Source organism: Mus caroli, unplaced genomic scaffold (genome assembly GCF_978045245.1).
Source record: "Mus caroli unplaced genomic scaffold, Mus_caroli_1 scaffold_13, whole genome shotgun sequence".
Classification (NCBI taxonomy): domain Eukaryota; kingdom Metazoa; phylum Chordata; class Mammalia; order Rodentia; family Muridae; genus Mus; species Mus caroli.
In genome coordinates this window covers 89,172,391-89,184,908 of record NW_028227268.1, presented here as the reverse complement: position 1 = coordinate 89,184,908, position 12,518 = coordinate 89,172,391, and the positions used below count along the sequence as shown (strand labels likewise).

Genomic DNA, 12,518 nt, shown 5'->3' with positions numbered 1-12,518 from the left:
TGTGATGGATGCATTATGAGACTTGGAAACAATGGCTGATAGTAAATTAATATTCAAAATACTTTGCTTCGAAGGTCCAGGCAACAGGCCACCTCTCAGAAGTGAAGGCAGAAACTTACCCTTGCCTGTTCCAAACAGGCCTCAGCCTCCATCTCCTGGGGAAGAAGAGGTAATACAGCTGTTTCTAATGTGTTTGCCTTTTTTCTAGCAAAGGGACTTTAAGAAACTCTAGTTGGCTGTTCTGCTGTATTTGTGTCTTCCATTAGAGTTTTGTTGCGGCCATTTAATTAAAAGAGCATCTGTGTAGCTCAGTGGTCAGACCCTTGCCTGGGGCGAGGGGGAGGGTGTGAGGATCCCATCCTGGATCCACCACATAGCACACAATAAACCAAAAATGAAGGGAAGATGTAGACAAGAACTAATTTTTCCCATAGTGTTCTCTTACAGCCTTCCAGGGCATTAAGAAATGAAAAAATAATCCCATTTTTTACCCCATCTGTTTCTTGGTTTATAGCCTTGAAAAGGGAAGTTTCTTAGCTGCTCCATTAGGACAGAGTTTTCATTAAGTATGTTACTAGGATATAATAAGCTGAAAACGTTCCTCTGCCTCTGTCTTTCAGGATGGAAGGTTCCGTTATATAACGGGGGGGGGGGTCCTTCACAAATGCCTCTGCAGTCAGTGGCATGATAAGGAAGCAGTTCACACAAAATGACTTCCATGTAGCCCCTTCTAAGCGATTCTGGTCAAGAAAACAAATGTTTCAAACCTCAGAGATCTGAGGCAGTGATTTATGGGAATTATTAGCTTTTTTTTTCCTTTCCTTTTCACTTTGTTTATGTAACTACAGAACTTATAGTTCTTTTTAAAAATTTCTTATTTGTAGACACCCTTAGATGAAGAGTGGTATGTCTCTTATATCACCCGACCAGAGGCAGAAGCTGCTCTGAGGAAGATAAACCAGGTACCATTCTACCATGGATTGTCATGCAGTTATCAATGTTAGTGGATGGAGAGAAAGGCTGTTGACAACACACTGGCTCAAATGTGAGCCAGCTATCAATCCTGCCACTCTGTTCCTTTAAGACCCATCAGGGCTACCATCCTCCCTGCTAGCATCCATAGAACCCTTTCTCTGTGCGGCCATCACTTGTCTAGGGAAAATTCTAAATTAAGGAAATCACAGATCCATTGGCACATATTAGGGAGTTTCATGAATGAATTAATGAATGATGTGTCTCTTTTGGGGGCATCAAATAAATCATGTAACATTTCAGAAATCCTACTACTTCATCTTCCCCTTAACGACCAGTTATCATCCAAGTTCACGAGAAAGACTCATGCTAAAGGCATAGCCACAAAGCCTTCCAGAAATTTCTAGCTAGTCTTTTGATATGATAAAGTCTTAAGCAGGTCCATTACTGACCCATAACCCTACATCTCTTGATCAGAGAAGAGAGAGCAGTAACTCTTCATCTTTCACACTGTTACGGCTACAACAACCATTTTCAATCTCCTCAGCAGATGTGGTCACGTGGAGGACAGTTTTTTTATTTTATGATGATGATGATGATGATGATTTTAATCTGGGTTCCTGAGTCTTAGGGAGATTTTTTTTTTAATAAATGGGAGTGGAGTGTGGGTGGAGGGAGTTCTCACACTCTCCAGGTGATTCTGAATTCAAGCCAAGCTCTGATTCACTGGTCCAGTGGGAAGTTCTTTTACCACATATGTTCTGACCCGCTCAATTAACTTTGAACAAAAGGAGCAAAGGAATGTTGTTGTTGAATATTGATGGCTATTTAAAACCCTCTCTAATTAAGTACATAGAGGAAGGAGTGATTTACATGGGCCTTACTAATTAGCTCTATTTTAATATTAGGTCTTTGCCATGCAACATTACATTGCAATTATTCGTGTATGAAAATTTAGAGTACAGAACAAATCACATGCTCTGTAAGTATTGAGGAAAGGGAGACAAGGACATAGAAAGTCCACCTTCACTGCTGTTCAGGTGTGGGGTAAAGGGGCGTCCATCTCACAGGTAAATTCTGTGTTCTGCATGGGAACATGGACAGGGAAGGCCAGCCAATCAACAGATGTGAGTAGGTACACAAGAATTGAGCCACCTTATTTTGTATGGCCCTTTATCCATTAACTGGTCATTGGTTTTTATTACTGAAAAGAATACTTTATATTAAGACACTTCAAAGACATTAACTCAAAAACTTCAGATATAATCTCAGTTGTCTTTTTGAATAATCAAAAGATCCAGGTACCTGGGATCCCCAGCTATGAGGAGACCTCATTGTCACCTGGCACCATGACAGCTTTGAAGGTCCCTAAAGGCTTGTCTCTTACACGGTATGGAACTGACTTTCATTGCTCCCATTAATGGCAAGCACCCATTCTTTTAGGATGGCACCTTCCTGGTTAGAGACAGCTCTAAGAAGACAGTGAACAATCCGTATGTCCTCATGGTGTTGTACAAAGACAAAGTTTACAACATCCAAATCCGCTACCAGGAGGAAAGTCAAGTCTACTTGTTGGGCACTGGACTTCGAGGAAAAGAGGTAAGGATTTTAGTCTTCACTCTTTGCCCAGATCCCATACTGTATAGCAACTATGCAGTTGAATCCCATGCTGTTTGGCAGCTATGTTGTTAAACAACATCAGTGAGGCCCTCCGTTGAAGGAGGAAGGAAAGAAGAAAAGTACTACCCGTGACTAAGCCCACTGTAGGAGTCTTGCTTGAATTTTCATTCCAAATAATCCAACATCATAGGTGTAATCTGTTGGTGCTGCTTAGGACAGAACCTAGGGCTGTGCGCACACCAGTCAGGTGCAAGCACTGAACTTCATCTCTGGCCCCAAGCCTAAATTTCAAAAAAAAAAAAAAATGCATTTAGGAAGTGTCAAAGTATCTTATATTTTGTACCTTATATTTTGACTTCTTTTGACCCAATTTTGATATGATTGTTATCTCTATAAAATAATATTTAAAATGCCGTATGAGAGATGGCTCAGAATTAAGAGTGCTTACTACTCTTGCAGAAGACTGGGGTTCTTTCTGGCCCAACTTTCTATTTCTACCTTTTACTTACAGTTGGTTGGCTATTGAGGAGAAAATCTCTAAACTACCTGATAAATTTTACTCTTCCTACAATTTCCCCCAAATTAATGCTGATTAAAAAAAAACCATAATTACAAAATGCATACTGTCCATTCCACTGCTAACTTATCTCCCCGTTTGACTTTTCCAGGACTTCCTGTCTGTATCAGATATTATTGACTACTTCAGGAAAATGCCACTGTTGCTCATTGATGGAAAGAACCGAGGGTCCAGATACCAGTGCACACTAACACACGCTGCAGGCTGTCCGTAGCAAGTTAGCCAAGAAATGAGCCTTTCTGACTCTGTGGTCACTGCGGCGAAATCACGTGACCTTAGCAAATCGCCGAGCACTTAGCAGTAGAGCAGACTGTTAACTCGGGCCCAGAGTTCTGCCCTGCCCTTTTAAAGTATCTGAAGATTGTTGAATACCACACGATTTATTTATTTTCTTTGATGTTTATAGAGTATAGAAGTGATCATGTTCACATTTGAAGTCTAAGAGTGCATGGCAGACATGAGATTTTGAACATCCATCCCAAAATACAGTACTTGATACAGTACAGAAATAATATGGAGCAAGCTGAAAAAGTACTGAAACTGATCATTTTTGATATATTTTATAATGAAACTTTTGTCAGGCTGAGGCATGATCTGTTTTTTACACAACTTAAAATGATTAAAATTCATTTTGGAGCAGCAATAACTTAAGAGGCTCCAAAAATAGAACTCCATTGTTTCTTATTTGGTTTTATAGGGTGTGTTTTTATGTGTTCCCTTTCGTAATGAGATTAATGCATGTTGGGATAACTTCCTGGGATTAAAGTTATCGTTTGCTTTACTCTTTTTGATCATTAAGACAATGTTGTTTGGTCCTTGCTGTTATATTTTTAAAGCAAATGTAAGCTACCTTTCTGAACATACAAGAAGGAAATAGGCTTAGGTTCAGTGATGCAGCCTTGCTGTTGAACATGCTGGGCTTCCTGTTGCTTCTCTATCCCAGTCCCTCATGTCTCCATCCACAGTGGCCTCCATTCTAGTACTGAAGGTCTCCTGGGAAGATGAGCAATGCTTGGTAAACACACACACACACACACACTTACTTCCAGCCCACCTTCCTACTAGATGCTACTTGTATTTGCTGGCCTTCAGTTAGACAATTTGACTTTCTGGAATGGTCGCCTGTTCCTGTTCCTTTGGGCCTGCAACAGTTCATAGAGGATCTTGAAGTGAGAATGTGAGGACATCCGTTCACTTCATGGTGACTGGGAAACAAAAGAAAGGACAAGAAGCACATTTCCCTCCATGTCTTACACCTTCCGCCTAACTGGGCTTCATCTCCTAAGGTTCCACCACTGCCCAGTGCTGCCCTGGTCGGGGGCAGGGGGCCAAGCCTCTAACATGTGGGCCTTTGGAGAATTCTATCCAAACCTCTGCTCTGGTTTTCTGTTTTATTAGCCCAACAAGTATGTTGCAAAACTGCTGTCTTGTCCTCAGATTGGCTTTTAAACCCTTTGAAGCACCTCAGATCTCCTTCAATTTTGAAATCACACTTAACAGAAGGCAGAGAGGGATTTCTGGCCTCTGTTGGTCTAACTCGCCATTTTTGACTTTATGATGGCGTGGAAGTGATGCCTGCTAAGCACGAACTGTACGTCAAAGTTTGAATTTTGCTTTTCTGGGGCTAGCAGCTGATGCTAGGAAATGTGAGAGTCTTGGCTAGCATATGATCACCAAGGCACACATCAGTACTTTACATGTTTTATGTTGAAGCTGGTTTTTTTCTTTTTGGGGAGGGGCTGCTATGAACACTCAATAAATTAAATAATACATTCCATATTAAGACAAAATAAGAGTTTGTGTTAGGGGACTCTGCCCAGCTGCAGGTTAAAGTGCATGATCCGAGCATGTTTAAGGCTGGTGAGTCTGAGCTCTGATGTTCAATAAGTTATGAACAGTATAGAAATTCTCAATTCACAGACTTTCCCCTCACCACTGTAAGCTTTATCAAGATATCGTCAGTGTATCGGGACGAGAATTTGCAGTATTGTTTATGTTTAGCAACATGAACCTGGTACACACGGAGCACTGACATCCCTTCTTCTCTCAATCTCATTCTCATGGGATGCCTGGCTTCATTGTGTGGCATCATTGTGTGACTTTTATTGACAAAAGTTTGATTTCTGACCTACACAATTTTCAAGTAGGAAAGAATATTCTATACTTTTATTTTCATGAGTTAAGAAAACCTTTTTAAAAGGAACCAAGTTAATACTGAAGACACACTAAGATAAGGAGTAGGTCGACTGTGGAAGCACTTAGTGACAATAATAATGTTGTTCTGCAAAACCTCGCCATTACAAAGCAAGAGTTCTCAATTTAGGAAGGATCCAGCACTTGGAAACGAGAAACCTGAAAAGCTTGTATACGTTTCCTCAGGAGGATGTCCATAAGGATCTGCAGCATCTGCACTATGTGAGATACTGAGCTAGGTCCTGGGAAAGGGCAGCAGGATGCTGCAGGTTCTGATAGAGTAAGCTCAACTTGTGCCTTGCTTTACGGCACTCTGTATTTAAAGGTAATGAAAAGTAAGGACATGGTAGATCTCAAAGCATTTATTGGTAGTTACGATGGTTAAGATTGTCAACTCAAGTGGGTTTTAGAGTCACTTAAGGGTGCATCAGTGAGCATGTTCACAGAGAGGTTTAGCTGAGGATGAAAGACACACTCTCAATGTGGGTTGAGTGCACAGAGCACAGCACTGCCGTCTTTTCCCTCTTCAAAATGGTGGCTGCAGTATGACCAGCTGCCTCACTGTCCTTTCCCTGCCAAGATCAACCGTATTTCCTCAAAGCATAAGTCCAAATCAACCCTTCTTCTCTTAACTTGACTCTTACCAGGGGTTCCTCACAGCACCAAGAAGAGCAGCAGTAGATGACAGGAGACAAAAATGTATTTGAATCTCTTAGAACAAAGGGGCAAAAATGAGTGTTGTGGGTAAGGTGTTCTCTTGCACCACTATGGCTGCAATCGGGGAATCTCTGTTTTCATGACTAGCAGAAACACGTGTGCTTTCTTTGAATTCTATTCAGTTCTATTCTTCTGCTACAGTCTTGCCTATTTGAGCCATGAGCCTTATGACACCAGCTTGGGTCATTGCTCTGCTCTTTGCCTACAGATTAATATCTTAGAAAAATTAAGTCATTCAGGAACTCTCTCTGAAACAGAAAATCAGTCCTTTTTAGGGTCACCCAAAGGCAAAGCTGTATGCTGCTGCAGTAGCACCTTCTTCTACTAGAACATGGAGGAAGGAAGCCTGTGTACACACAGCAAATACAGATAGGCCAATTCCCAATATCAGACTTCCAGCATCAGTGGAATCAATTTCCCTTTGAGGCAGTAAAACAAGCAAGCAAGCAAACAAAAAAACAGCTTTCAAGATGGCATGCTTACTTATAATTATATTAAATTATATAATTAAATTATATCACTAAATTATATAATTAAATTATATCACTAAACTTAGTTCTTCCAGATTTTTAATTTTTATTTATTTTGCTTGTTTTTTTTTTTTTTTTTTTTTTTTTTTCGAGACAGGGTTCTCTGCATAGCTGTGGCTGTCCTGGAACTCACTTTGTAGACCAGGCTGGCCTTGAACTCAGAAATCCACCTGCCTCTGCCTCCCAAGTGCTGGGATTAAAGGCATGTGCCACCACCGCCCGGCTGTTCTTCCAGATTTTTAAGTCAACAAAACCCAGAAATCCAAAACACACACACACACACTCAGAGAGAGAGAGAGAGAGAGAGAGAGAGAGAGAGAGAGAGAGAGAGAGAGAGAGAGAGAGAGAGAGAGAGAGAGTTCAGTCAGATAATCTGACGGAAGCAAGTGCCCCATCTGGAATCTCAGGCTCTTCAAATGGGTGGCTTGCTTCTGCCTCTTTGTGGTCCTCTGTCTTCTTGGGCTGACCAAACTGAAGATTGAGGTCACAGAGCAGGATCTGGGAGAGTTCTGAGTAAGGGAGAAGATGGAGTGTCCAGTGTCAGCACAACTCTTACTGCTTTAAGGAGTCAGTTCCTAATTTCTAATGACTTTTGTCAGACATTCACTGATCAAGCTCCTACCTAGGTGACCAATTTTTGAGTTAACCACAGGTATAATGTGGAAACTGACTAAAAAGGTTCTTCACCCTTCCACTCAGTTATCTTCCTACACTGTAACAGTATGTAAATATATCTTTTGTTTTTTTAAGATTTATTTATTTAATGCATGTCCTCAGACACACCAGAAGAGGGCACTGGATCCCATTACAGATGGCTGTGAGTGACCATGTGGTTGCTGGGAATTGAACTCAGGACTTTTGGAAGGACAGTCAGGGCTCTTAACTGCTAAGCCATCTCTCCAGCCCTATTTCAATATATCTTAAACCTACCTAACTCACACATGCATGCAATGCAAAGCATCGGGACAGACGTCTATCTTCAACTTTAAGTCTCTTTTTCTTTGTGTGTGTGTGTGTGTTGGTCTCCTCACCCCTTGGTGGTGTGCCTATTAGTTTTTATTAATGACAAAAACCTGTCATATCTCGAGAAAGGGGATTTCAATTGAGGAGCTGTCTATAGCAGACCGGTCTGGACATGAGCATGTAGGGACATTTTCTTCAATGATAGGTGAATGTAGGTGGTGCCATCCCTGGGCAGTGCCTGGGTGTGTAAGAAAGGAAACTGAGCAAGCCAAGAGAAGCAAGCCAATAAGCCACACTTCTCTGTGGTCTCTGTTCTGTAAGCTGTAGGGTGGGGTTAACCCCTTCCTTCCCAGGTTGCTTTGGCTATAGTGTTGAAGCAGTAGAACACAGACTAAATCATGGTGGGTGAGTGTGTCAGTGTTTCTCTCTGTATAGCAAAAGCCATGGCTTGTTTTTCCCTTTCAGTTTCCGCTCTTTGTTCCCGAGTGAAGACAGCACTCTCTTATTGACTCCCCACCCTTCCAAATACGCTTAAAGAGGAAAGCTTTCCCAGTGAAGCTTAAATTCTACTTACATAGGTGCTTTACATAGCTGAGTTTTCTAAGTGGAGGAGCTCACTGGTTTTTATTTTCAGGCTTGTTTTATTCGTATTCTTAGTTAGGAAGATGATACTTCAAACATCTGCTAGTTAGTAAATTGCTTTTCTCTCTATTCAGAACTTGGTTATCCCCTTATCACAAGCACCCCTTTTCTTGGGTAGTTTTTATTCTGTAATACCAGAGATCTTGTGCATGCTGGACAAGCCCCTTATCATTGCTATGTGACCCTCACATTTTTATTTATAAGGGACAGAGGGTTGCTGAGGGTATCTTATGAAGCTCATTCTAAGAAGATATCACAGCCAGAAATAGTGTCTGTGTGTGTCCACCTCAGGGTAATGCTTATGAGCAGCAGTATAGACACAACAGAGAGATAGAAAGAACCTGACCCCTGATGAAATCTTTGTAACTCTGAGTTAATTTCAGGGCTGCATCCACTTTGGATTATCTGCCCTCATGGTACACACTATGTAGCCTATTTGTTATTTGCAGCTGCAGGTCTCAGAGGTGACACAGAAAGTATCTACAATTATCTGAGAGCTGTAAAACATAACTATACATTCAACATCATTTTCATGGATCATAATGGATGGAATAGAGAGCAATCACTTGTAGATGAAGAAAGTGGGGGTACATATTTCAGTTAACCCCACAGGAGGAACGATGTAAGATGAAATGGGTTAACTGGTGAGAGTTCTCCAGCATGCTGGCTCAGGGAGAGCTTAACTCCAGAAATACTGAACCACAGGAATTTTAAGTGGCTAGGAGAAAATGAGAGAATATATCTATGACTGGCTAAACACCATGACCTATAAGGTATATTATAGCACTAAGAATATATTTAAAGTGAAAGGACACTTCACTTAGAGAATCAAACTTTTAAACTCTTAATCTGGCATAGCCTCAGCAAGTTCAGTGCAGGTTCATGGGTGAAGACAGTGACTTTTGTAGAATGTGACACAGGCACATGGCTGTGCTGAGGGAAAGGGTGGGAGGTATACTCTGCAAGGTTAGATAACGTAAGAAGCTTGTTGGGGTCAGAAATAGGGATTCAGGCCTAGCATCTTCAAACATACAGTTCAGACTATATTGAAAACATTTCTTAACAGGACGCTTATAATTAGTGGAGAATATCCTAGCTGAAATACAAATTGGCTCTAGCCTGTCTTCTGTGACAGCAGTGTGCAGACATGCTGATCCCATCCGTACCTTTCATCTTCTTTACCTCCAAAGAAATTGTATTAATGTTCTTAATCATGGCTTCCACTTTTTGCTTGTGGTCATGATGATTATTCTTAAACATCTGATTATAAAAGAGAAACAGAAGCAATATATAGGAGCAGAGCTATTTGCATTGGGGGGGGGTTGGTGAGGTGGTTCAGCAGGCAAGAGGTCTTACAGCTCCTTCAACCTAAATTCCGTTCCCAGCATTCACACTGGACAATGGTTCCCTAGGACTGCCTACAACTCCAGCTCCAGGGGTCCAATGTCCTTTTCTGGTCTCTTCAGACACCCATGCAACACAGGGCACAAACACAGATGTATATTTTTTTAAAAAAAAAATAAAAATAAGGTAGTTTATAAAAGAAAAAAAATTGTTATCTCAGAACTAAAGTCATTGTCTTTTATTATAGCCAGGAAAGCATCAACCTGTTTTGGTTTTCCAGATGAGAACCACTGCAAGTGAATTCTTAGGGTGAGGGTCCTTCTCACATCCAAGACACATCCACAAGATGGGGCCCTTACAATAGAAACAAAGTCCCCTTTTCAGAAATCCTCAACATTTACAAACTACCTTACAATTATCAATTGTGTGGGAGCTTTCCTAATTTTATGTTGATTCCGTGTCTCTTACTCTTGAATGACAGTACCCACTTGTAATTTCTTTAAGCACACACTAAAAACTAAAACGTTATGTTGTGTTTATAATTCATTGTCGAGAAAGGATTAAGTAAGCACTGGATTATCTGAAATACACCACGTTGCACAGTAAATATATCTAACCAAGACTGTCTCCAGAGGGATGGCTGACTAGACATTAACTAGCTTTTTAGTCAAACTCCTCAAAATGACTTGAAAAGTAAGCCGAAATTGGCCCAGACTGTTCCTGCCAGGTAAAAGGTGGGTAGTTACAGGTGAGGACTATTTGTGCTGGATAATAAAGTCAAGTGAACCACCAAGTTAGCCCGTGTTTTTGTATTTTCCTGAATTTCAGTCAGGTATCCTGTTTTCCCCCACTTCCTTCATGGCAGCTGTAAAACTTCTTTTCTTCTCCAGACATTAAGGAGTGAGACACACTTTGCATAACCTCTAAGATCCTGAATATTAAAACAAGAGCATAAAGAACAATCTCACGTGCACATGCCAAATCCAAGATTTGGATTGGGGGGGGGGATATAGTTTTCAATAATAAGTATAAAGCCTAATTATTAATAATAAAACACAGAAACGGAACTAAATGAATCAGAATGTCCTGAGCTCCACCCAGTGGGTAGAAGAGAGAGCATCAGAAGACTTAGGAGGCTCGAATCCCACAGGGCTGGCCACAGCTCAGCCTTATAGTTATAAAAATGGCTACTAACTGGGCACAGAAGATCCACACCCAGAGGACTCGGCCACGTCAGAAGTCAACATGCTACACAGGGAGGGCATGACATCACCGATGCACTTGCCCACAGAGCCCTGCCAGGGCTCTCAAACCTCAAGAGAGGCTTTCGAGAGCAGATTCTGAGGATCTCTCCTCTCTAGGGGTCCCCGAGTTCCCAGTGCACAACACTCGCTCAGCGGCTGAGGCCGGGCCTAAGGCAGCCTGGAAATTCCCACCGCCTGGAAGTTTCTGGAAGTTTACACAGGCCTCGTTCACCTTCTGGGTGCCCCTTCCCCGCCCACTCCACAGCCGTGAAGTTAGCTTGGTTACTGAACGGCTTCAAATAAGCCTCACCTTTCCAAATGATCACCACAAATCACCTCGTCAACAGATCTGGTGAGGCTAAACCTTCAACAGTCAGTCAAGTCTACATTAGCTGTGGAGAGAGGGCGGGAAATCCAGGCTGTGCTTCCTGATTGGCTAGTGTCTCTGCCTACCTGATTGGCCAGCGTCTATGCCCACAGCATTTTGATTGGATTAGTCCTACACCCGTGGCATTCTGGGAATTGTAGTCTTAAATAAGAAACTCAACGGAAAATTGCGGATTCTAGGCTGCAAGTGACTCCTCCTGAGACTACCAAGGCCTTGACATTTTTGCTTCCTAGGTGCCAGCTTTATAACCCTTACGGGTTATTTTCTTTCCACAGTGCAGTGCTGGAGCTAAGGGCAGATTCTAGACTGACTGGTTTGGTTTGAAGCCTACACTAAATAAACTCTAAGACCAAATTCCCACCCCCATCTTAGGAGCTATAAAAATATCTTGGAATAATATTTTGAGGGCTAAGTGAGATAATTAATCGGAGGGGTTTGGCTGGCAATAACTGTCTTGTAACTGTTTGCTGGTATCAGGCTTACAAATTTTTCAGCTGAGTAGGATACAGATAAGCCGACGGACACAGTGATTTCTTGCCAAGTGAAGAAGCTGGGATTCAAGCCATCTGTGCTTGATTCCAAGAGGAATCCCTGCCGCTACACGCTTTCAAACCGCCCCAGGTATTTGACATGGTGCTCTGAGTTAGTATCCAAGATGTGCCGAGATCGTAGGTCTCCAACATCAGGTACAAGGACATTCTGATTTCCCCAGGCCTCTCCTACAGTTCAGTGCCTTATCGAACCAGTGCCTTCCTGGCGGCAACCCACAGCACAGCCTGTTGGTCATTTTACGTTTTGTTTATCTCCAGTTTAACAATGTCGAGTTTGTCTGATGCTGAATTAAATAGATGAGGAAGCTATAGGAGAACTGAGCATCAGTCCTGACGATAGCTAGGTGTGTGACTCTACAAGAGTATCTTTTTTCTTCTGAGCCTTCATTTCCTCATTGGGTTTCCTTGGGAGAGGCAAGGGCTAAGTTTCAGTCATTGCTAACATATACCAACTTATTGAAGCCTGCATTTTTACGGTACCTAGTATGTTAGTATTACTATCATATCTTAGACTTCACTCTTTTTAAATTTACTTTAAAAAACACACCACCAGTATAAGTGGAGTAAAATGTGACCAGAAGGTAACAGGAGGACCCACAGGCAATGAAAACAGGGTGATATTTTATGCTATGTGAGCTTACCTCTTGCTTGATGCTGTGTCAGAGTCTGGACTTTGTTTAAATGAGTTCTTATTGGTCAGGAAAGTGTCACAGGTCATTTAGAACAAGCTGAGACTTCTATCTGAATAGAATCAGAAAGATGGAAAAAATTGCAAGA

General features: G+C 41.7%; 2 protein-coding genes across 2 annotated transcripts in view; one reads left to right on the top strand and one right to left on the bottom strand.

Moving 5' to 3' along the window:
- Lcp2 (lymphocyte cytosolic protein 2) overlaps window positions 1-3,950 on the top strand; it is a 43,730-nt gene extending 39,780 nt beyond the window's left edge. The window contains exons 18-21 of the mRNA XM_021177401.3: window positions 75-169; window positions 885-962; window positions 2,416-2,571; window positions 3,261-3,950. Of these exons, the coding sequence (XP_021033060.1) occupies window positions 75-169; window positions 885-962; window positions 2,416-2,571; window positions 3,261-3,383 (452 nt within the window). The 3' untranslated portion in view covers window positions 3,384-3,950. The remainder of the gene's footprint in view (window positions 1-74; window positions 170-884; window positions 963-2,415; window positions 2,572-3,260) is intronic.
- A 307-nt stretch (window positions 3,951-4,257) lies between these two features.
- Window positions 4,258-11,176, bottom strand: CUNH5orf58 (chromosome unknown C5orf58 homolog). The gene is made up of 4 exons (XM_021175482.2): window positions 11,113-11,176; window positions 9,381-9,474; window positions 6,988-7,118; window positions 4,258-4,311 (listed from the first exon to the last, which is right to left on the bottom strand). The coding sequence occupies exons 2-4, from the start codon at window positions 9,472-9,474 to the stop codon at window positions 4,258-4,260; spliced, it is 279 nt and encodes a 92-aa protein (XP_021031141.2). The 5' UTR covers window positions 11,113-11,176.
- Window positions 11,177-12,518: the final 1,342 nt, after the last annotated feature.